The 25,712-nt window shown below is 32.1% G+C and overlaps 3 protein-coding genes across 3 annotated transcripts; 1 reads left to right on the top strand and 2 right to left on the bottom strand.

Moving 5' to 3' along the window:
* Positions 1–344: 344 nt before the first annotated feature.
* Positions 345–2,664, bottom strand: LOC123272743 (basic helix-loop-helix neural transcription factor TAP). The gene is made up of 2 exons (XM_044739732.1): positions 1,844–2,664; positions 345–912 (listed from the first exon to the last, which is right to left on the bottom strand). The coding sequence occupies exons 1-2, from the start codon at positions 2,033–2,035 to the stop codon at positions 388–390; spliced, it is 717 nt and encodes a 238-aa protein (XP_044595667.1). The 5' UTR covers positions 2,036–2,664; the 3' UTR covers positions 345–387.
* A 5,239-nt stretch (positions 2,665–7,903) lies between these two features.
* LOC123272695 (cadherin-23) lies at positions 7,904–19,280 on the top strand. Its single transcript, XM_044739657.1, has 5 exons — positions 7,904–8,172; positions 11,371–11,671; positions 12,632–13,507; positions 14,431–18,571; positions 18,873–19,280. The coding sequence occupies exons 1-5, from the start codon at positions 8,149–8,151 to the stop codon at positions 19,084–19,086; spliced, it is 5,556 nt and encodes a 1,851-aa protein (XP_044595592.1). The 5' UTR covers positions 7,904–8,148; the 3' UTR covers positions 19,087–19,280.
* An 852-nt stretch (positions 19,281–20,132) lies between these two features.
* LOC123272766 lies at positions 20,133–25,212 on the bottom strand. The gene is made up of 5 exons (XM_044739766.1): positions 24,692–25,212; positions 22,838–23,196; positions 21,966–22,391; positions 21,115–21,540; positions 20,133–20,763 (listed from the first exon to the last, which is right to left on the bottom strand). The coding sequence occupies exons 1-5, from the start codon at positions 24,836–24,838 to the stop codon at positions 20,400–20,402; spliced, it is 1,722 nt and encodes a 573-aa protein (XP_044595701.1). The 5' UTR covers positions 24,839–25,212; the 3' UTR covers positions 20,133–20,399.
* Positions 25,213–25,712: the final 500 nt, after the last annotated feature.

A 25,712-nucleotide genomic window follows, 5' to 3' on the forward strand; every position in this document is an offset into this window, starting at 1 on the left:
TTTTTAAGAAAATTTTTTTTTTTAAGATTTAAAATGAAATAATTTTTTCCTAGCTTTAAAATTCTTCTGAGTAAAATATCAAAAATTTGGAAAAAATTATAAGATACTTTTTTATAAAAAATTTAATTATCTATAAAAAAAAGTCATCAATTTTTCCATATCTCACTTTTTTCGGCCAGAATTTCAAGTTTTAAACTAAAACAACATTTTCCTCTGTTGAAAAAGTTTCAAAAAATTATCAAATTAGTGTCAAATAATAATAAAAAATTTTCACTTATTAAACATGAAAATTATAATAAAATCACCAAAAATTTTTTACAGTATTACATAAAAAACACTGCACATTAATTAAATTTATAATTACTCATTTGAGAGATAAAAAAAAAATCAGAGACACTGGTACATATTAGTGTGATTATGATGAGCAAAGTGTGATTGATTGATCTGCTGATGAGGAATTGAGTACATCGGGGTCTGCTCGTAGCAGTGGGCCTGGTACTGCACTGGAGGGCTGACACTTTGGTCGCTGTAGCAATCGTACTCTTGCCACTCGGGGACGAATCTCTCCTGGGGGTAGGGAAACGCAGGATGGCTGGGTCCTAATCTTTTCTGGGCCGCGACTGCACAGCTTCCAGTAGAAGAGGTGATCATGTTGCCGGTCTCGCTGATGCTAACAGTGACGTTGCCGACGTTGACGGTGATTTCCCCGGCTTCGCTGTTCCCCAAGGTCTGGGATAGCGCCCATATGTAGTTGTGGGCGAATCTCAGAGTCTCGATCTTGGTGAGTTTAGTGTCCTCGGGAAATGTGGGCAGGGCCATTCGCAGCCTTTCCAATGCGTCGTTCAACGTATGCATGCGGTGACGTTCACGGTCATTGGCTTTCATTCGCCGGTTTCTTTTGAGCTTCAGGACCTGTCACAAAATAATTATTTTTTTAGTATTTTAGTCTGGGAATTTTTGTTTTTATTTTTTTTAGTCATTATTTTTTTAGTTTTATATTTTTTATTAGTTTTCTGAGTATAGGAAAATATTTTTGATTTTTTCAAGTGTGGAAAGAAATTAATTACTAAAGTTTGAATTATTTTTAAGAATAAAAACAATCTTTTAAATAAAAATTTTTAAAGTCAAAATATGATATTATGTAAGACTTGTTTAAATTTATACTTTTGAAATAAAATAACAGAAGAAAAATTTTAATGAATTATTAAATAGAAAAAAAAACCTTTTAAGTATTGAAGTTACTTTAAACTAAAATTTTTTCAGTAAAAATTACACTTAGTTCAACAAAAGTTTTTATAAAACAATATTTTATATAAATTTCAATTGAAATTCTTTTGAATAATATTTTAAAGAGATTTTTTTATACATATATTTTTATACTTTTTACTTTTAATTACACTTCAATTTATTTTCGAAGTAAAAAACTACTGAAGTAAACTTTCGATCAATTTTTCTGTATAAAGAAAACTTTTTTCCATCGATTTGAAAATTACAAGCATAATTTTCGGTATGAATTCAATGTAAATCAAACTTTCCAATTTTTTATATATAAACTATTTCAACTAGTTTTTTTTTATTACTTTTAAAGTAATATTATTTATTATTTTAATTTTTCCAATGACAAAATGCAAAATTATGTATTTTTTTAAAAATAATTTATCTTATTAATACTAAATAAATTTTTCACTCCTTGAAAAAATTAATTTCCACAACAAGAAAAAAAAATATTTTTCAATATTTGCTTACAATTAATTCTTCAAAATAAAATTATCACATTTCTTCTTTGAATTTTTTTTTAGTACTCAAACTTTTAAAAAAATTTCCTTCAAAAATTATAATTTACCTGCGTCGGACTTTTGCACCGTGTGTTCCTGGTTTTCTTCTTCTTCTCTTCTTTGATCGGCGGAAACAGAGAATCAACCATCGAATTAATTTCGTGTTTCGGGGACTCGAAACTAACGTCAAACCCCGAATCAGACGAGCTTGACATCTCGTCGAACCCGTTTTCACTGCAGTAAGAGTACTCCGAAGACATTTCTTCTGAACTAATCAAACAGAACAACGACAATTTATAAATAAAATGTAAATTTTCTTCCACTTTATTTTACTTAAATTAACCAGCACACTTTTATTGTTTATAGGACACCAGAAACTAGGACCAAAGTACAAAAATAAAAGTCTAAAAATATACTGGCAATAACAGAGTACTCGAAAGATCGAAATCACTGGTAGCTGACAAGGAACCTTCCAAACTCGGGGTACGACTCGTCACTGCATGTGCTAAGGGTCTCTCGAGATATATATATAGGAGTAGCTCGAGGGTAGTTTACAGTACCCCCCTCCATAATCAACTACCGTTGGGGTACCCGTAAGCACCCGAACCGACCAGTTTTACCCCGTAATCGGCATCACGCAGTCTACTGAATAAGAGGGGTCCTGCTTCTTTCTGTGAATATATACATATACGTATGTGTGTGCCTCTACCCTCTATCTGATGTGCATCTACATCCACACACGGTCATACGGTTATATCACACAAGCGCGTGCCATGCGTCCTAGCCGATAGAGAAATGTCTGTAATATAAAAGCTAGACGCCTCATTTTCGGATTAGAGGTTTCCTGCACAATTTCACTTGGCTTTTACTTTTAGCTTTGTTTTGTTCGCTAACAAACCACCCACGTTTTTTCACCCTAATTAATATTTGAGGGTTAATTAATTTACTATTTTTATGGTTTATGCAATGAAAAATTTTTTAGGGTAGTAATTATCGGTAATTTAATAGAAAAATAATTATGAAAATTAATGTATTATTTTTTTAATGGAGTTTTATAATTTTTATTAAGTATTTTTGTAAAATTTTATGGATTTTTTATTTTAAAATATAATTCATTTGAATCAAACTTTAATACATATTTTATAGAAAAACTTTTTAGTTTATTCCTTCATTATTTATTTGAATATCGAGTAAATTTTTTTTTATTAAATTTTTATTATGAAGAAATAATTTTTAAAATAAATTATGAAAATTTTTTTTAAGTATTTTTAGTATTAAATTAATTTATTTAGCACTTTAAAAAATTATTAGAAAAATTCTTCAAGAAAATTAATAAATTGATTTAAAATTTTGAAATTTGTGATTACTTTGTTGAATTTTGAGTTGAAAATTTTTTTAATCAAAAAATTACTTTCTTAATTTATTAAAAAATTTCTTTTGTTCAAAATTATGACCAAAAAATTTATAAATGTTCGTATTTAAACTTAATTACTAAATCAAGAAAATTAATTTGGTAAAAATATTGAAAACTAAGATTGAAAATAATTTATTGAAGATTTTGTATAAAAAAGTTAAATTTGTATAAAAATTACAAAAATAATAATAATTGCATACTCACTCAGATGCAGAATAAATGACCGCCGAGTTAGAAATAAAAATGCCGTACCTCCGTAAAAAATAAAAATACTGGAAGATAATCCTTGACCATATGTCGCGTTCGATAAGAAATCGCCATAGAAACCGGTGAGCACCATTATCATTATCATTATCACTATCATTAAGCATTAAACGTAATATCATAGTCAGATTGGATTGGATTACATTTCTCTTTTACAGTTACTTAATTTTTAAACCCCCGGCGTAAAAAGTCTACGGTACAGTGGCCCACTTTCGGTTTGTCATCTCTTTGTCGCTATTTTACGATCCGCATTCATTAACATACGCCTCATGTATCAGGTAGTTTTTATTGTCATGCACATATCACGCATTGTATTATACAAATATATATATACATATAAATATAGAGGACGAACAAGAGGAAGAGTCTGCAGGTTGAGGATTACGCACTCTATTATATAGATCTAAAATATTTATGACTGCATGAGTATAATATAGACATATATATGGGTGAATTTTGTTTGATGCCTCTCATTAGCATATGCATAATAAGCAGTGAATTTTCGGGTGATTGGCTCTGCATTGATATTGATACGTAAACACATATTCATGTTATATTGTATCGCATATGCTGCTATGGTACATGCTATTTGTTAAAATAAATGTGTAAAATGGGTAAAGGATTCGACGACATTCTGTGACGAATTATTGGTAATAAATTTAGATATATATTGGGGATCAATGACGATAAGTGGATAGAAAATTATTTAAATTATTATTATTTTTATTAACATTTTTAATATTGTAATACACTGTTTAAAAATTTGTAAATTTAATAAATTTTTGGTGTACAAAAATATATTAAAATTAAATATCAAGTTTAGAAAAAAAATTTACAATTAATTTATTATAATAATTAATTAATATTAATTTATTCTAATATTACACGGAAAAAATAAAATTAGAAAAATTGAAATTTATTTAGTACGCGGAAAAAAGAAAAAGAGAAAAATTCCATTATAAATAATAATAAGCGTCGGTTTATCTAGAAAACTAGAAAAATTGCAGTTTGAAATAACATTTTTATAAATTCAAACTTTGAATGTTAATTTTCAGTTTTCAATATAATATTTACATTTTACAATTTAATTCTTACGAATTCTGTAATAATTACAATTTTAAATTGTAATTTTTCCAGTTTTTCAAATAAAGCGCCTTGTTACATTATATAATGTAATTTTTCTCTTTTTTTTTTCGTCGCTTCAAAAATCAAATTGGAAAAATTAAAGTTTGAAATTAAATTTTTATGAATTCAATTTTTAAAGTTTCAAAAGTAATTTTTATAGAATTTGTAAAAATTATAATCTAAAACTGTAATTTTTTTATTATGTCTAAAAATTAAATTTTCAGAAAATTTATTACTACAGTAATAAAAAATCACAATGATTTTTTTTTTTACAGTAGTGTAATTTTATACTAATAAAATATTAATTCAAGAAACAAAATTTTGAACCAAGAAAATAATTTTTAAAAATTTCTTTTAATTAATAAGAAAAATTTTTAAATCAAAAAAAAATTTTCAATGATAAAATTCTTGAATAAAGTTAATTTTTTTTTTATTAGTGTAGTTAAGGTCATTGGACGGAGTAATTATAATTACAATAATAATTATACGATAGCTTCAATTTATTTAAATAAAATATAAAAAAAATCTGGGAAATTCGAGAGAATTGTATCATACATTATATATGATGCATACAATAGTAAATAATAGTTAGATAGTTATGATTATAAGCATGAGATACAGTGAGTTGCATAGAGTCGGGTACAAGCGAGTAGAAATGAGAAGAGGGAAAGGCACTTGGGATTTCGTGATGCAGTTCTGAGGTAAACGGCAAAACATATCCTGGGAAATGCCGGACATTATAAAGTTGCTGCATGAGAAGATGCGAAAAATATGAAGGAGTGGAGGTGATAGACGGTTAACCCACTTCTCACGATGCCTTTTCTCACTCTGGATCCCATTTATGGAAAAATATTAAATATTGTATTTGTTAATTGTAGTTTTCAAAATTTATTTTATATAATTGTTATAATTTTAATCGTAATTCGCAATATTTTATTTAGTGTAAATTGTAAAAGGTCGTCGTGTTATTATTATTATTACGGTTTGTAAGACATAGACAGAGGACATCTGGCAATCAATTACAGAAACCCATGAGCGATAAATTACACGATCGGAGCGAATCGTTACATGGAAGCGAAAAAAATAAAAAAACCCTTTTTATTTGATCGAAAATTTTTCACGCCCCGCGGGCAATCTTTCGTGTAATTTTCGATATTTTTTATTATATTGCTCCCGAGTGTCGATTTCACGCAAGATATTTTATGTATTGCGATACTGTAACTGGAATGGGTTTTATTTTTTCGTAAACCGTAGTCAGTCGAACGGTTTTTTTTCTTTTTATAAAAGAGTTCAGCGAACAATTTTAGGTAAAATTATTTTAATTTTAATTGTTTATTACTTGAAGCCTGAAGCGCAACACTTGTTGCGCGGCAATTGTTCTACATGAAAGGAGAAAGTTTTTTTACCTTTTAGATGATGTACGTTTTACATAATTTATTTATTGTTATAATTGGTATTACGTATTTTTAACATTTCACACGTTCTCAAACCTATTATAAGTCATCTTCATCAAGTTATTATTTATATTTATACTTTGTTTTAAAATTAACTTCTCAATATTTATAAAGCATTTGTACCTTTTTTCTTCTCATATATTTTTTAAATGGTTATTTTGAAAATAATACCTTTTTTATTAAAAGTATTATCAAAAAGGTTTTGATGTAAATTTTTTCCTTTTCAAGATTTTATATATTTTTTGGTGATAGTTAAGTTTTTATGCCACGTTTTTGAAGGAATTTTTAATAATTTGTTGGTTCTATACATTTCTCCCGTGAAATTTTTCATTAAATAATTGTTAATTTATCTTGTGAAAGCAATATTATTTTCAAAATTTATTAAAGAAGTACTCAAACAATGTATTGTGATGAAAAATATCAAAAAATTATTAAGACAAAATTTTTTTATTAATGATTTGTAATTTTTAGCAGTCACAGAATCACTGCAGATTGCTAATCATAACATTGATAATAAAAACAAAAACATCTCTTAATTTTATTATTATTTTAAATTATTTATATTTATAAATTTTATTATACAAATAAAAAGTGTTGAAATCTTGATTTTTAGGCCCTAGTAGAATATACCTACGGGCTTTGCGCTAAAGGCATGCAATAAAAATTTCTTATCCAAATGTCAAATTAAAATCCTATTAAAAAGCACCAATTTTTTATGAAGAAATAAATTCATTTTAGAAAATTTCACCACCAATTATTCAAAGAAAAAAACCAGAAAAATATCTAAAATCTTCCCTATAGTCTTCAATCATCCGCAAAAATAATAAATCCATAACTTTTTCCAAAATCACTAATTTTTACTACTTAGTCCGATAAAATTCCTATTAATAAATTTGTCATTTCAAGAAAATTCAAAAAAAAAAAAACTCCAACTCTTAAGACTCTGATTCTTAAACATAAACAACCAAATCAATATTTTTTTTTCTCTACAAATTAAAAAAATATATTCTTCTTTCTGAACGTGTTGATAGTCTAACAAATTTTTTACTTTTTTAATATTTTTGTAATTTTAAAATATTCAGTGATTTCAGCATTTTTTTTTACATTAGTCATTGTTTATTAATTCTAGACAGGTGAAAAATTGTCGCTCCTGACTTTTTTGTTGATAATTTTACCTTCTACAATTTTTATTAATAAAAAGTATCGTTAACTCAAACATTTCGTGAGTTACAAGCAGAAAACTGATAAACAACTGCTTTTTAAGACTTTACTAATTTTTTTTAGCAACTTCGGTTCATCTTAGAAAGGTGCAAATTTGTGAGATTGTGTATCATGCCCATACAAACGTTCCGTAAAATTTGCACCCACGCCTGATAGTTAGTTAGTGGAAATTTGTCCCGTCAAATCGACTTGATTAGGCTTGCCTATCTAGGACTAGAATTATTAGAGTTTCTAGTTCTCCTGTTTCACGTCCTACCAGTAAGCTATGGAGCGTCTGTAGGTGAACGGATAAGATCTCTCTTTCTTCTTTCTTCCTTCTCTCTCGAATCTCACTCTTACTTACAACCTTGCCACACACCCAAGCTTATACACACGTATATACAAAACAGCTCCTTAATGTACTATATCGTAGATCGCACACCTCCTTTTCCTTCTCCAGCTGGATCCTGGGCAGCCACACCGGAGCGCACGATCACGATATAGGATGTTAAGTCCTTACCTCCACTCGATTACCTGTTTACGTTAATACAGCTGGAGTATACCGAGAACAACTCGACTGTAACCTTATTTTCTGTCTCTTTCTCCTTGTCTTCCTTTCTCTCTTTCAGTCCTTCTTCCACTCCCCAGCCAAGTGCTGGAGACCACATACCTCCTTACGATGCAGTGTGCGCCTGTCCATTGCCTCGCTGACACCGGCTTAGCTTTACCTAAATTAAGTTTAAATTTCTTTGGTCTAAAGTCAAAAAAACTCCAAGAAATTTGTGATTAATTAATCAATTAATTGTCCGTAAAAATAAATTAAATGGTTTGAAAATTTTGACTCACTTAGATGAACTAATCATCAGGATCCAAAGGATTTATTCAGTGAGGATGAGAGTGAGGTGACTGGTGACCTATGACACCACTGGTGGATTTAGTGGTGAGTTTTTCAAGGACGAGAAGACTATTTTTTATTATAAATACTTATGTCGAAGTTTTCTTCAAAAATTAAGTTCAAAGTTCAAGCGGGAAGAGAAAGGTTCGGTTGAAGTTGAAGTTAAGATTGAATGAACGATGACATATTTCAAGCATTCCAAGGCTCCGTTCTGTAACGGTACTTTTTTATCCGTGATTAAGACTCTGGGACAGGAGGCCATCGAGTTGTGGCAAGACAGTTAGAACTTGCCGTTAATCATGTCCCGGTGTCTAGTCTCTAGTCTTCCCATCAGATCAAATGAAAACGAGTCTTCTTGATACTTGACACATTATTATTATTATTGTTGTTAGTGTTATTGATATTGATATTTATTGTAGACTGAGTTTGGATTTAGTTATGGATGGTATTCTAAATGACAGAAAGGAATTGTTGGGGATGAATGTATATTTGTATAGGCGATGTTTTTGCTACGGGCAGTAACCCCGAAAATAAGAGCTATGGAGATTTTAATGACTGCATAAGCCTGAGGTAGATTAGGAACTTTGAACTTTACTTTTTAATAATTTAGAAATTTCTTCAGTAGAGTTACTTTTGGATAGTTGTTATTTCTTCTCTGAAATGGACATTTTTGTACACAGTAAAAAATTTTGCGTCAAAAAATTTGGTGTTAAAAATTTGTATGTTAAATATTTAACACTTTTTTGTGTTGATTTAACAGAATAAATGTTAAATTTACACATAAAAGTGTTAAATATTTGACACAAAAATTTTTAACACTAAGTTTTTTGACGCAAAATTTATTACTGTGTAATTGGGAAGGGGTATTAAAGAGAGAATTTTATAATTATTGAAAAGAAATGTTGAAGTAAGATGATTATTTTGAAATATTTGATGATCTTTAATTAATTAAGAAGACGAGTACTTGAATCAATAATTTTTTTTTTTTTTAGTTAAGATTATTATTATTAATATTATTATTATTATGATTATCAACTTTTAATGTTATTTAACTAATAAATTAATTCTAGAAAATTATTTTAAAAAATATCATTTTTAGTTTTTAACAATTTCTTCATAGAAAATTTTTTTTTGTCGAAATTTATTGTTAAAAAAATCCTAAAAATGATTAAATATCTTTTAATTTCATTTTCATTATTAATAAAAACAATTTTACTTGATTCAAGATCATTAAATTAAAAAAAAAAATATTATTCAAACATTTCTTCTTGAATTATTTTTTTCTGTTTACAAAAAAACCCTTTTAATTTTTCATTTCTTTAAAATTCAAGTAAAAATTTTAAAATTTTACAAATTTAAAAAAATGCTTTAACAATTGATCCAAAATCATCAAAATTTTTTATTCCAATTAATTCAAAAATTGAATTAATATTGAAGTTTTTCCAAGTATCCATATCAAAGTTCATGCTTTCGTGTTAGAATCAAATACGTTTCGCTCCTTACATTATTACTAGTAATTATAATAAGAATAAATAATAACAATCACTATTTACTTAATTTTTCCTCCTAGAAAATAATTACAACTTTTAAGTGTAAAATCAGTCATGGTATTTCCTGGTGGATAATTAAATGCACATATAATATATAACATATAACTATAACGTGGAGGGAATAACAAGGAGGCTACCAAACGATAACGGAGTTTTAAAAGTTATTCTTCTGTATATTATATGTGTTAGATTTAGTTATATCACGAAGCATGATACAACGACTTCTCAGTTTTATAACCTCGGTTTCTAGAGAGCTCATTTCTTCATTGTTCTGGATAAATAAATGATTATATTCCGATATGATTGTATCTCTTATTGCGTTTCCAGATGGTGATCTTATGTACCGGTTGCGCAACATCCCTTTGCACTTGAGTTGATCCACCATCGATGCGAGATGCGGGATCAGTAGAAAGTATACTAATAAATAAAATAACTTGTAATTGTATAATGAAAAAGTTGATCTGGGAATTTATTATCACTTCACTTTCGCCATGGTCTATGAAGATAACTAAAGTAATGACTCATCTGAATGCGGTACGAGCGCATACCTCGAAAATTACTCATCATTCTCATTCGACAAATTTACTAATGGCTTTTTTTTTTATTTACTTCAACTTCTGTTTTCTCTTCAGGGAATGAAGTTTTGTAGAAAGTTTGCTTAATGCAATTCTGGATGATATTAGGGACGAACTAATGCTTCTGATCCAGAAATGGGTTGATAATTTCTAACGGCTTTTCATATCATGCGATTCCGCGGCCGCGAAACCGGTAGCGCTGAGCCGACCACAAATTTCCTTATTGGCAACTCGCAATCATAGTTATTAATACTTAAGTGTTTGTTTTTGTTTTTTATTTACCTTTTTAGTGCATCCGTTCTAAAAATTAAAAATTAATTGTTTCTTTTTTAAAAACTCGCACTTATAATTTTTTTTTTTTAGTAAATTTTTTTTTCATAAAAATTTAATTATTATAAAGACCTAAAAAATTGTTAGAAAGTTTAAAAAATAAATTCTGTTTTTAAAATTAGTATTTAAACTTGAGCAATGAATTATTTTTTTGTTGGATGAAATTTTATTAAAATAATTTTTCAATTTTTAGTTTTAATTATTTATGCGAAAATATATTGCAAAATTTAGTACTTAAAATAGTAAAAACATAACAAAAAATTATTGATTAAAATTCTTCAAGAAATGTTGAAATGTGAAGAAAAGAATTGAAACTAAAGAATTTTTATAATGATAACAGTTAACATTGCTATATTGGGTAAAAAAGGCTACAAATGGCTAGAAATTAAGAAACTTAAAAACTATATACGTCGAAAATGATGTAGTGAGTTTAAATTAAGTTGAATTTACTAAAAATAGAATTGAACTTTTTCTCCCATAAAAATTTCTTCTTTTCATTTTTTTCATAAATTATTTAGAATTGATTTTCATTTTATCTAATGCGTGGGTGTAAAATGTAAAACAAATACATAAATTTCTAAACCATAAAATATTAATATACTTTTTAAAAGCCAACAGTAATGAATTATTTTCGATTTAAAGAAGCGATAAAGATAATTAAATTCCGTCACAAAATTATGAACTTATAGGGGAAATTTTACAGTCATTAAATCACAACTTATTATTTTATTACTCTTAACACTTTCGAAGACTAATTATTACATAATAATAATTAAAAATAATTTTAGGTGATAATGAGGATATTAATATGGCTTGCATTGCTGGCCTCTGGAGTGAGAGGTCAAGTGATAAATCGAGCCCCCCATTTCATCCATGGAGGAGACATGTCGCGTCTCGCGGTCTCCGAGGGCACTTTGCCAGGTGTTGCGGTCTACACACTCCAAGGAGAAGACCCAGAAGGCTCAAAACTCCATTACTCGATCAGCGGGGAATATTTCACGGTCAACAGAGATAATGGCGTGGTCACGCTGCGTAAATCTCTAGACCGCGAAGCGCAGGATATCATTGAGGTTATAATTAGTATCACAGGTATGAAGAAACCTTTTACATTTTACAATAAATATATGCTTGTTATAAAATCTTACATATATAAGAAAAATAAATCAATAAACCAATTTTTATCTAGCGTAAAATTTAAATCTATTAGTAATTACTCCGAAAACATCATAATTAATTAGCTATTTTAGAAAGGCGTACAAAATTTTTAAAACGGTACAAATCCAAGTCAAAACTTATCTAATGACACAAAATTAAACTAAATAAAGCTATTTTATCATATAAATATCCTGGGCACAAAATTTTCCCTCGTTTTTTCAATCATTCACTAAAAAAAATATTTTTTTGGTTCAAGAAAAAAATTATTAGAGCAAAAAAATCATTAAAGAGTTTGAATGTCTTGAATTTCTGTTCAAGAATTTTTCAGCTTGATTCAAGACAAAGAAACTCTTCAAAATGATTTTCTTAGTTCAAGAATTTTTCTTTATTTTTTTTTCCAATATTTGCACTGATGAAAAACAACTTGATTCAAGAAAAAAATTCTTGAGCCAAAAATATGATTTTGAAGAGTTTGATAAACTTGAATCAAGTGAAAAAATTCTTGATCGAAGAAGTTATTCTCGAATCAAGTAAATTTAAGAATTTTTTCAATTGATAAGAGTGGTTAATAGTTAATTTTCAAACGTGTTTTGCTCATGTACAAGATAAAATTTCGAAAAAAACGAAAAATTAAATTATCTATCGAAGAGCGAAGCGCTTTTTCAAAAATTTGCATTTATTTATGTATAAAATGCGTTTTAAGATTCCATTTGTTGCACAAGTATGACAGAGATACTTTCGTTTGTCCAACAGAAGGCGAGAGAGAAAAAAGTGTAAACCTTTTTTAAAAAGAACAAATTTTTTAAAATTATGTTCTTAGCTCAAGAATTTTTCAAGTTTTTTATTAGTGTAGATAAAATAGATAAATAATTAATAATTGAAAATAATTTTTAGATGAAGGAGTAGCGAGTTCGGAGCCAAACACAGTGTCTTTACGCCGCGAAATCGCAGTTTTGGACGAAAATGACAACCCCCCGGTCTACCACGGACGACCTTACGCAACGCGGATCCCTGAGAGCGCCAGCGTCGGGAGTTTGCTGCTCCCAGAAGGGACTGTAACGGTGAGCGACCGCGATGGCGGCGTAAACGCCGACGTTGATGTCAGATGCGTGACAGCTTCTACCGACGACGACACTTGTTCAGTCTTCAGTGTCACGACCGAGAAAATAACCGATGGGAAGTATGACGTGAGGATAAGTGTCCTGCAGCCGCTGAATTACGAGCGGAGGAGCTCCTACCTGATAACCCTCCTGGCCACAGACGGAGCCAGCGACCCAGCAAAAAGATTGCATGCCAAAGCGACAGTAGCTGTTGATGTTATTGACGTCCAAGACCAGCCGCCAATTTTCCTGAATGCTCCCTACAGCGCTGCGATTCCGGAAAACACTTCCCCCGGGTACACGGTGATGACCATCAGGGCCCGGGACGGAGATACTGGCCAGTCACGCAGTGTTCTGCTCACTCTAGAGGGTGATGATCTCAATCACTTCGATCTTAAGACTTCTAGGGAGGGAGATATCACTGTGGGGACCCTCGTTACCACGGAAATCCCTCTGGATAGGGAGGAGTCCAGGATCTTGCATGATGGAGGCATCTATACCTTCCGTGTCAGGGCCACGGAGTTGATCAATAATGAAATTCCCGCGGATTCTACGGTTTCTGTGGTGACTATTGTTGTTACGGATGTTGATGATCTCTCCCCGAAATTCAGCGATGATTTTTATAGTATTAAAGTTCTGGAAGATATTGGGGTGGACACGCCTTTGCCAGGTTTGTTTCTTGATGGTCATATTGGAATATTTTTAGGCTGATTCATTTTTAAACACAGTAATTGATGATATTTTAATAAAATTTTCCTTACATGGAAAAAGTTTAGATTATAAATTGATGAACAATTAGATTTAGAATTGATACTTCTTAAAATGTTTTAAAGTTTTTTATGAGAAGAAAATTGAAATTCTAAAATAATAAATAAAAAATGGATTTAGAATTGAATTTTCTTAAAATTTTTCTTATAAGAAGAAAATTTTTGCTCTAATTTGATAAAAAATTCAATTTAAAATTGAAATTTTCCAAATTTACTTCATAAGAAATAAGTTTACACTATAAATTGTTAATTAAATTCAATTTTAAACGAAAATTTTTTCAAGTTTTTCTTTTTCAAATAAAATTGAAACTCTAAATTGGTAGAAAAATTGAATTAAAAGTGAAATCGTAATAAATTTTTGAAATTTCCCATATAAATAGAAAATTTTAACTCTAAATTAATATAAAATTGATTTTTCTTAAAATTTTGTAAAAATTTTCTTATAAGAAGAAAACTTTTGCTCTAATTTGATAAAAAATTCAATTTAGAATTGAAAATTTTCAAATTTACTTCATAAGAAATAAGTTTCCATTGCAAATTTTTAATTAAATTCAACTCCTCCAAATTTTTTTCTCCAAATAAAATTTAAACTCTTAACTGACCAAAACATTTAATTTAAAATCAAAATTCCTTCGAATTTTTCAACTTTACTCAATAACAAAAAAGCTTACACTATAAATTGATAAAAAATTCTATTTTACAGACAAGATTTTCAATTAAAATCTCAAATAATCCCAAAAAAACTAAATATTCTGCAATTACTGTGTTCTTAAACGACAAATCTGCTTAACATCCACAATAATCTCCAACATCATCTATCTTACAGGCCTGAACATGGTGGTGAGTGACGACGACGTAGGAGACAACGCCAAGTTCCGTCTATCTCTCCGAGACGCTCCAGGCTACCCAGGAATCAGCAGAGCCTTCCTAGTGACCCCAGAGTACGCTCAAGGTCGCGTCCCAGTAGTAATCAAAGTGCGAGACCCCCAAGTTCTCGACTACGACGTAGAAATCCTGACAAAAAGAGAACTAGAGTTCGACGTGACTGCTTCTGTCGGCGACCGGGTCGCAGCATTCTCCAGAGTCCACATCAGTATCCTGGACGCGAACGACCACGCTCCAGAGTTCATCGAAGCAGTTTACAAGCTTTCAGTCCGCGAGGACTCAAAGCCGGGGGTCAAATTTGGCGATATAGTCGCCATAGACTTAGACAGCGGAGCCTACGGCGAACTAACTTACACCCTTCGAGGTTTCGGAGCGGACAAATTCAGAACAGACTCCAAGCAAGGAGGAATCTGGGTCGCCAAGCCTCTGGACTACGAGACCCAGAAGTCCTATTCGCTGACAATGGAAGCTCGGGACGGGGGCGGAAGAGTTTCTACAGTCAACATTCTGATCGAACTGGACGACGTGAATGACAATCCTCCAATTTTCGAGCAGAAAGAGTATTCCAGAACAGTCCGCGAAGGCGCAACTAGTTTCGAGCCCCAGATGTTCGTCCGCGCGACAGACATTGACGGTCCCGCTCACGGAAACGGCAAGGTGACTTATTCCATAGCTCGGCACAACGGAATGACCGAAGATGTCTTCAAAATCAACGCAGAAACTGGGGAAGTCTTGATGAACTCTCCAGCTAAATCTGGAGACACTGAGCGAGGACTCTACGAGCTGGACATCCGAGCGACAGACCACGGCTATCCTCCGTTGTACTCCGAAGCAAAGCTGCTGGTTCGAGTCGGAGTTCCTGGAAATCAACGCCCAGTCTTCAGAGGAAACTTCAAGGGAGGTCCTCCAGGTCCCAACAGCTACCGCGCAAGACTTCTGGAGAATGCAAGCCCCGGGACTGAAGTTATCCGAGTAGTAGCGAATGATCCTGATGGGAGAGACAGCTTGCTTCAATACTACATCGCTTCGGGTGCTAAGGACAACTTTGTCATCGATTCGAGCTCAGGAATCATCACAGTTTCGCCTGACGCGCGCTTGGATCTCGACACTGGAGGAGACAAGTACGAAGTTATTATCTACGCAGTGGATTCCGGGACTCCTGTTAGAGAAACAGCGGCTACGACTGTTACAGTGACCATATTGGATGTCAATAACAAGCCGCCGAAGTTTGAGAACTCGACTTATTTGGTCTACGTATCGGAACGTGCTGCGATAGGCGATTCTGTGCTGAAAGTGGCTGCCGCTGATCCTGACACTGATTCCAAGTTGAAGTACTCGATAGTAGAACCCATCAACGCGGTGGACAAGACTGGGGTCGCCTTGAAAAGCACCTCTCCTTATGATTACAAAAGCGCGTTCAGGATAAACTCAACCAGCGGGTTGATTTCGGTGAACAAAGTCCTGGACTACCAGGTTGCGGCGGTGATTATCCTGACAGTCCAAGTGGAAGATGTTAATGCTATAGTAGACAAGAGCCAGCAGGTCGACAGGACTGAGGTTACTATTTATATCCAAGCTTTCAGTGACGACAATCCAATCTTCCTTAACCCCGGCTGGTCTGCTAATAATCCGGTGATCAGAGTGACTGTCCCAGAAGAGCAGCCTTTGGGAACGACTCTGCTGATGCTGTCAGCGAAGGAACTCAGCGGGCACGCGGTCCAAAGGTTTGAGCTGGTCAGAGAGGACCAGGACCAGGATTTCGTTAATGTTGGAGTTCAGAGTGGAAATGTTGTCCTGAGCAAGCGGCTGGACTACGAATCCTTGAGCCAGAAGTTCATTCAGTTCAAAGTTCGGGCCCTAGCGCTGGATTATGACATCACTAGGCGGATGTCCGAGGTGACTGTGATCGTCGAGGTTCAGGATGTCAATGATAACAGCCCGACTTTCACGCAGAAGGACTACAAGATCGCGGTTCTGGAGGACTCTAAACCAGGGAAGATCATTTTGAACATCAAGGCGGTCGATATGGACAGTTCGACCACTGAACAGGAAATCAGAAGAGGGTTTGGCGAGGTAAGGTACGCTCTGACTGGAGAAAACGCTAATCTCTTTGAAATAGATCCCATGAGCGGGAACATACAGATCGCTGAAAACACCAGTCTTGACCGCGAAAGGCAGTCTGTGTTGAGGTTCTTTGTTATTGCTTCGGATATGCCTCAAGGAGGCGCGGAACAGAAGACTGCTCGGGTCCTGGTGACGGTAGACGTGCTAGATGTCAATGACAACGCTCCCAGCTTCCTACAGCCTTCTTACACGGCAGTGATTCCTGAAAACGCGCCTATGAACGTTAGTATTGTGAACATCACAGCGACTGATCCTGATGAAGGCAAGGGTGGTGAAATTCACTTCGAAATAATCGACGAAGGGGAAGCTAATGGGTTAATGAAGATTAACCACAAAACTGGGGAGATTTCCTCCAAGAAGAAGCTCACTGGAAAAGGCAGAACCGAACCCTACATGATGCGCGTTAGAGCTCAAGATTCAGGGCAGCCTGTTTTACACTCTGATGTATCTCTGACACTCTATATTGGCGACGTGGTCAGCAACGACGGAGTTCCTCTGTTCATCCGTCCAACTTTAGATGAAGTAGCCTACGTTTCAGAGAACTCAACTATCGGTAGTCCGGTTTTCCAGGTCGTAGCTTCTGACCCTGATGATCCGAACCTGCCCAATGGAAAAATAACTTTCAAGTTTCTGGAAGACGGAAACTTCGGCAACGATGCCAGTGCTTTTAGGATCAACGGAGACACTGGACTGATCACCACCAGAAAATTATTAGATAGAGAAGCTAAGGACAGCTACACCCTAATTCTGATCGCCCAGGACCTGGGAGACCCGCCCCAGCAAGCTTCCAGGGTCTTGCAGGTCATAATAAATGACATTGACGACCACAAGCCTCATTTCAAAAGATCTCTGGATAGCCCGCCAGTAGAATTGAACATCCAGGAAGAAGTTCCAGAAGGAACGGTCATTGGAGTGATCGAAGCTGTTGATGAAGACATCGGAGAGAACGGGATGATCGATTATGTGATCATTTACGGGAACGAAGGCAGTCTCTTCGCTATTGAGCGGCTGCCAAATAATTCTGCTGTTATTAAAACCGTCGGTCGCTTGGACAGAGAAACTTCCGCCAAGCACCTGATCACTGTCAAGTGCTTCAAGCACCCGGTCCAGAAGTCCGACGTGGTCCCCAAGCCGTATAATCGGCAAGAACCTTCAGAGAGGCAGGTGCTCATCAGGGTGATGGACGTCGATGACAACAAGCCTAGGTTCAGGAAGGACAACATCACCATAGGTGTCAGGCTGAACGTCCCAATAGACACCAGTCTGATCACTTTGGAAGCCTATGATGAAGACTCTGATGCTCTTCCTATTAACTACACCATGGGTGAAGTGTCTTTTACGTCTCTAGCAGAGCCTTCTATGGTCAAGAGGAAGATCCCTTCCTACTTGGCGCTCAATTCTGCTACTGGAGAACTCAGGACAACTGGCTCCATGGCTGGTTTCTCAGACGGCTTCATGGAAGTTCCGATCACCGCGAACAACTCTGAAGTTCCTGGGCGAGAAACTAATGTTACTTTGAGGATCTTCCTGCTAAGAGACCGGGATATGCTGAAGTTCGTGTTCTCCAAGCCGCCTGTTGAGGTCAGAAAGACTTTGGAGGAGTTTGAGAAGGCGGTCCAACAAGCGCTGGCTCTTCCCATCACTGTCAATGTCTATGACACCCAGTTCTACTCTAAAGACGATAATAGTCTTGATTTTTCCTCGACGAGCTCCTGCTTCCAGATGGTGGGCAGAGAAGCCTATGATCTTGGAGAAATGAAGGCGCTGCTCAGGGATCCGAAGAATGAGGAGCTGAAGAAGGTCTACGAGAAGTTCCATGTTGAACGGGTTCAGCATTGTGCGGCAACTGTTGCCAGGGCTGATGCTTCTAGGACTCAGATGTGGGTTCTGGCAATTGCGGCCTTGGTTGGGGTCGCTGCTGTTGTTTCCAGCTGCACGCTTTGCTGTATGCATTCTAAGTAAGTTTGATTGGACGGTTGATGGTTCTTGGTTGGTGTTGGTGATTTGATATGAAAATAAAATTAGCTGACAATTTTCAGAATTTTTTTATTAATAAAATTATTACAAAAAAATTAAAAGAAAAAATTGCACATGTAAAAAAATTGAAAAACTATACGTGCAATTTTTTTAAAATATTTTTTTATTGCTAATTCAATTATAAAAAAAAAAATATAAATTTTTCGCTGTCAGCTAATTTTAGTTTATTGTTTTTTGTCAGCTAATTCATGATTTGATTGCTAATCAATTCGTGGCTTTTAGGTATAAAAGGCGAGTCAAGCGAGCCAGAATCAGAGAACAAACTCGCCCGCCATTGAGCTACGTCTCTTCAGGGCCTGGAATGGTCAACGCTCAATCTCACACGACCTTGGGAACTCTGCCCGGTACTATGGTGACCATAGGGCCCCATGAAGGCCCGTATGAGTGGGGTGCTGATACGACTCTCTATCATCCTAGCACTTTGTCTAGGTCTTAGGTGTTGTGTAAATTTGATATAAATAGTGGTGCTAATTTATATTTTGTTCTTTGAGGTTGGCAATGACATAAGTCTCTAGAGTTAGGTTTTGATTAATAACTGAAGTTATTTTTTGATGATACTGAAATCAGCAGAGGTTTAAAAATTTTTTTTAAACTAAAAAAATATTTTTTAAAATTGCATTTATGGTTTTTCAAATTTTCTATAGGTGGAAATTTGATTTTTTTTAATAAAAAAAATTTTTAAATATCTGCTAATTTCATTTTCATTATTTTGTGTCATAAATGATAAAATAGATAATTTATGTAAATTTTAGAGATTTTTAATTTATTTCAACAATTTTATCATTTTTTGGGCTCTACATTTTTTAAAATAATTTTGGGGTAAAAAATTTTATTTCCAATAAATTGATATAAATTTAATTAATTTTTTTAAAACTAAGCCCTAAAAAAAATTGTAAATTTTTTGAAATGAATTGAAAACTTTTAAAATTCATATAAATTAAAATAAATCTAAAAATATATCTTGAATATGTATATTAACTCGACCTATGAATATAATATTAATATTAAGAAATTTTTTACTGTGCAAAATATTCTTACTTGTAAAAATGATACTTTACTTCTTATAAGTCGAAGTCGACATTTAACGCTCAATTTTATGTGACAGCGTTGCCAAACCCTCGAAGATAGGGACCAAGTCCCACTAAAAACTGTACATTAGAACGTAATTGCGTTTTGTAATATAACTTATAAATTCTAGCGTAATACAATGCAAAACTAGTTTTCAAATATAAATAAATTTATATATAAGTATAGTTATAAAAAAGTTATAAACATAAATAGAAATATAAAAAGAATGTATATGTATATTTTACAATATTTATATAAAAAGAAGAGATAAAGAAATTCAAACGTTTTGAGTGTTAAATTAAAATTAGGAATGATATGCCTTCTATGAAAATGTCAAGGTAAAATTACGAGCGACTAATTTATTTTTTCTCCAACAAGATTTACTCTCATCTGTAATATACAAGCGAGTTTATAAAATATAAAATATTTATAAATGAAAAATAATTAACGAATCAGCCGCTTTCCGTGCAAAGATAGAGAGCTGATATTAATAATAGATAAACATTAACAGTAACAAATAGTGAAATGGTTAACCGCGTTAATTTCATATTTTTTACAATTACAAATTACAGTCATCAGATTAATAACATACTTTCACTTTTAATTGGCCAAGGTCTGATTCATTAAATTATATTTCTTCTTCTTTTGTAGTAAAAATTCATTAGTCCAAAAATTGTCCTATTATTCAATTGCAACAAGCCCATCAGCAAATTTCTGACTTTCTGTAGTGGTACTAAAAGTATTACTTTTCGTGGTTCCATTTTTCGGATCATCGGGCGCCATTTTGTGATTGTGATTGTGATTGAAGAGGTTATCAGTTTTGTCAGCGGGTTTCTCGTTAGGCATTTCTAGAAAGCTCGCTTGATCCCGAGTTCTGATCAGCGGAAAATGTTTCGGAGTATCTTCGCCATCACGTTTTAACTCCTCGATGGCTGACTGGTCTGTCAGTTGTTTTGTGATGGTATCGAACGGCGACATGACCTTTTCAATGAACTGCTGCTTGTCTTCGGTAGTCATAGCCTCCGATCTCTGGCGTACGTCATTTCTGAAATGCAAAATAAATTAATAAATAAATAAATACCTAAGAAAAATACACAGAAAAAAAATCATCTGTTAGTACTTAAGTCTTCAATATTATTATTATTACTATATTTTTCGGATTGCGTCATATGTAATGTGATGACATTTCGCTGATCATCCGCGGTCATGTTACTACACGGAGGATTACGTTTTCAGTGAAAGTCATTCTGTTTATTCTATTAACGACGCTCTATTAGCGCAAGTCTAACACAAACCAAAGATAATTATAGAAACTTTTGTTAATTGACGTCTTTTTAAACTAACTAACCCTGAATTTTGCTGTAAGAATAATGAGTAATTGCGAAATATTAATCACCTGTTGAGCTTGGCCTTCTTCCGAGGGTATAAATTGAGGTGGAAGATCATTTGCTTCTTTTCTTCTTCTTCAGAAGCCTGCCCGTTCTGAGTTGCGGCTGGCAAAGCGATCAGGGGGATTGGTTGGGCGCCATTTGAATAGTAGCGATTGGCGCGCCCGAAAATGGGCCTTCTGCTTTCGGAAAACTCTTCGGAAATCGGTCTAGGTCGGGCGATTTTGTTTGAGGGCTGGTCGTTTAGGTCTGTGATAGGGTAGATGTCTAACATTACGCTAAAAGGCTTTGGTTTGCGCTTTTTTCCGTAGTTTCCAGCGTTTGCGGAATTCTCGTAGCTGGATTCTGCAGCCATCGGTCGGTTTAGAGGCATTGGCCGGTGATATGGAGGCTCTAAGTATGGGTTGTAGCGGTGGACTCCTGTAGGAGAAAATCTGCGAAAATTCAACTCCGATTAAAAAAACGCATTAAAAAGTATTGGAAATAATTAAATTTTTATTCTTTTTAATACTTCTGAATATTTTTAATACTTTCGAATTTTTTCTTTTATGAAAAATTAATATTGTTAATCATTTTGAATTTTTTTATGGTAGAGTATTGATTTATTTCGAAGTTTTTTAGGTATTAAGAAAATTAAATTGAATTGAATAAAATTAATGACAAAATTATTAAAAAATATTAAATTTATAATAATAAAATATTTAAAAAAAAATTCTTCATGATAAAAATTTGCTGATATTTTTAAATTAAAATTTCTTGTTTTGATTTTCAAGTACTTGTTAATTTTTTATTAGAATTAATTTCAAAAACAGTAAAGAAAATATTTTTTTTATAAATAGAAAAAAACTTATACACAAACCTAACATTAGCAGGCGCTAAAAGATTAACATCTCCCGGAAACTTTGGCTTATACGGATAAAACGGGTCATGTCCTCCCGAAAATTGAACAGTTTCATCCTCAGATTCTTCATACTCCTCAGAATCACTCGCCATTTCCGAGCGATCGCTGTTAGAAACTAAACTTCCCATCTCAGGAAAGTTATGTTTTTTCGGGTTCATGTAAACTCCGCTGAACTTAATCCCGTGTTTCGTAGTAGCGGGGTCGTTTGTCAGGTACTTTATGATCTCCTGGATATTTCTTGAAGGATGTGGGTACCGATACTGCGTCAATTGCGGAAATTTTATTCGTCTGAACGATGCAGGCTGGGGAGATTTTAGTTCAAAGTGGAATGGCGTAGGTTTGGATTCGTGTGGCTCCACTTGGGCTACTGTTTCCGGATGGAACCTATTATAATTTTATAAATAAGTAATTATCATCTTCAATTAAAAAACAATAAAAAATTACACGGGAAAAAAGCCGTTTGATTTACAAAAGTAGAACTTTAAAAATTATTTATTGGAGGAAAAACATTTTCTGTAATTATATAAAAGTATTTATAAAATTACATATAAGTTTTTGACTGTATATAATTTTATCTAGTTTTATAGAATGAATTTTTTCATGTAAATTTAATATTATTTTTACTTGCCAAATTCACATTTTATTTTTATGTAAATTCATCATTTTTTTTATGAAAAGCTTTTTTTTTACATAAATTTAAAATGCCAAATTTACATTTTTTGCAATCTAAAATTAATATTTTTAAAACTATAAGTTTAATAAATTTTTCAGTAATTTTGACAGTACATTTTTTTCCGAACATAATTTAATTACATTGACATTAAACTTACATTTGCCTGACGCGATAAACAACCGCGTGATTGTTAACAACTTCTTTACTTTCAATTTTTTCTTCAACATTGTCTTCCGAGTCCATCATCCTCTTCCTTAGTTTATAATTCTCCAAATTCTGACTCCTCACTTCCGGAATATCGAGGTCAATACTTCCTCTCCTTCCGCTCGCGTCTACGTAAGAAATATTCCCATCAAAATCGGACCGATCTTGTAATTCTGCATCAATTTGCGCGGACTTTTTCAAGTAATTCGGTTTCTTCAGAGGATTTTGGAGGATGTAGACATGTTTGGTCTCCTGGCTGACTTTGCTGCTCGCGACTGCTCCGGATGCGAAATCATAGATGAAGATGGCTGCCTAAGAAATTAATAGCAAAATTTACAAAGTTTAAATCGAAAGTTTGAAACAAAGACAGAGAATAAAATAATTAGCATTAATTTTAAATGAATTAAATTTATTCTTAAATAAAGATAAGCAGTAAGGTGTGTGTTTGTCTTGTTTAATTTAATTTCACATGGAATTATAGTGTCCAATGTGTGTCAAAGCACTGTTAACGCCCTATATGTGAAGCATGGAGAAATCTTCTTTTAAGATAAGGACTGTTGTTATTATCATTACATTGTTGTAAGTATCTTCAAGCCATTCCGATCCGCGTCATGCTCTAGGGTCTTAAGAGAAAATTTTTATATCACATAATCATTTTAATTATCGCGGATTTTATTACTTTATAATAATTAGCTCGATCTAAAGTTTGAGAAGAATTTTTGATATTTTTTAGATTTTATTGATTTAAATTTTTGATAATGAAAATTATGACATTTTTTTTTAAACTTTTATTTTTTTATTTTGTTTTCAATGAAGTGAATCAATATTAAAAATTTATAAAAAGTAAATATGAAGCAACTAAATTTAATTGTAAAAATTTCTTCATTTAATTTGTCCAAAAAAATTTTGAAAGTCTCGTCGATGTTGAAAGTAGGTTCAAGTATCATTTGGTTTAGAAAACGATCCATGAGAAGAAGCAATTAAAGAATTTCATAGCATTTAATTCCAATAATTCGAAGTTAATTTCTAACAATTACTATTCTCATTGTATTTTTATTATTTTTTAATTGGGATAGTTATTAAAACTGCAATATATTAGAATTGAATTATCTTTTACATTTCTTTCATTTTAATCTATGTAAAAGAATTTCACTATAATAAATTTTATTTTGAGAAAATATGACATAAAAATTAATTTATTACAAAAAGATATTTAAAAAACGTGATTTTTTTTTTCTATGATCAATATTAGAAACATTTTTATCTTTTTCATACGACAAAAATAAATGGAAGAGTAAAAATAAATTATCAAAAAATTTATAGAGATTATTACAAAAAAAAAAAAATGTAAAAAATTTATATTGAGTTAATAATAAATATAAATTTTTTTTTTGAGTTCAACTTTGTCATAATTATTACAAAAAACATTTCATACATTTTTAAGAAAATTAAAAAGCTTTTTTTTAAAAAATTTATTACAAAATTTAAATATCGTTTTAAAAATAAAATAAACACTAAAATAAAACATTATTTTGCAGGAATCTTAAAAATAAAAAATTTTAAATCAAAATCAAAAACTTTTACATTTTACAAATTTTGGAAAACAAAAATTATATTAAAAAAAAAAAAAATTATTTATTATAAATATTAAATATGTATGACTTAACGATTACATTATTCTAAGTATAACAATTTCTTTTCCGCATGACTACGCTAATTTAACTACTAAGTAACAAATAGCGTAACAGCAAACACAAAACGTAATATCACTGCTAACATCTTTTAAAAATAATCGATGGATAATTACCAGTATTACCGCAACGACGGCCATAATCCCAATTACAACTTTCCTGACAACAGGTCCGTACTTATTGTTATTGTAATAATCCGATCTGTCTGAGTAGAGTCCAAGCTCCGAGCTGCTGATTGCCGATCTGCGACCAGTTTCAAACATTATTTCCAACCTGTTACTCACAAGTCATCGCGATTGTTCACATTAAAAATCATTGACCATTATCGATTAATTAATTAATTGATAAAAACTTGATACTTGATATAATAATTGTGAAAATTATGAAGATCTCGAGACTTAAGAAGATTAACACTGAGAGAAGACAAGAGGATCCTAACTTGAGGATGATTTTCACCGGAGACGAGAGAAAACTCTAAATTGTGGGGGTGGAGGTTTGGTAGGGGAGATTTTATGAATGTGTGAGCTACTTACCTAATGACTAAATTCTAAATACCTTATATTAAATCTACTTGTGTAAGGTGTGAGGATAATAATGAATAATGAGACTGAGACTGACAATTATTCTTAATTGCATCTTACATGTATGTAATTATAAAAAAAAATAATAATAATAAACAGTTTATTGAATTTAAAAAAAAAGTTTTATTTTCTTTAAGCAATTACACTTACTTAATTGGATATTTTTACATTTATAATCAGTAATCAGTATAAAAAGTACAACGTTTAGTACAAAGTAAAAAAATTCAGACAATCTGGTGGTATCTTGATGATTATGTGCATATGACAAAAATAGTGAATTATATCTCTGTTTAATTAATCTCTTTACTCTAACTTAAAATTTTAATATTTTATTAATTAATTAATATTTATTTAATTATTTTTAAGTGTTAATTTTTAGTTCTTAGCTCTTATACATAATAAGGCAGCATCCGCAATCAATTGATAATTAATTAATTCATTTTTATGATAGCCACAAAAGACATTTGACAATTGTAATTTTATTCCTTTTGATGATAAAATTAAATTAACCACACGAAGAATTATTAAAAACTTTAAGACACTTTTCACAAAATGA

The sequence above is a fragment of the Cotesia glomerata genome, linkage group LG10 (genome assembly GCF_020080835.1).
Source record: "Cotesia glomerata isolate CgM1 linkage group LG10, MPM_Cglom_v2.3, whole genome shotgun sequence".
Lineage (NCBI taxonomy): Eukaryota > Metazoa > Arthropoda > Insecta > Hymenoptera > Braconidae > Cotesia > Cotesia glomerata.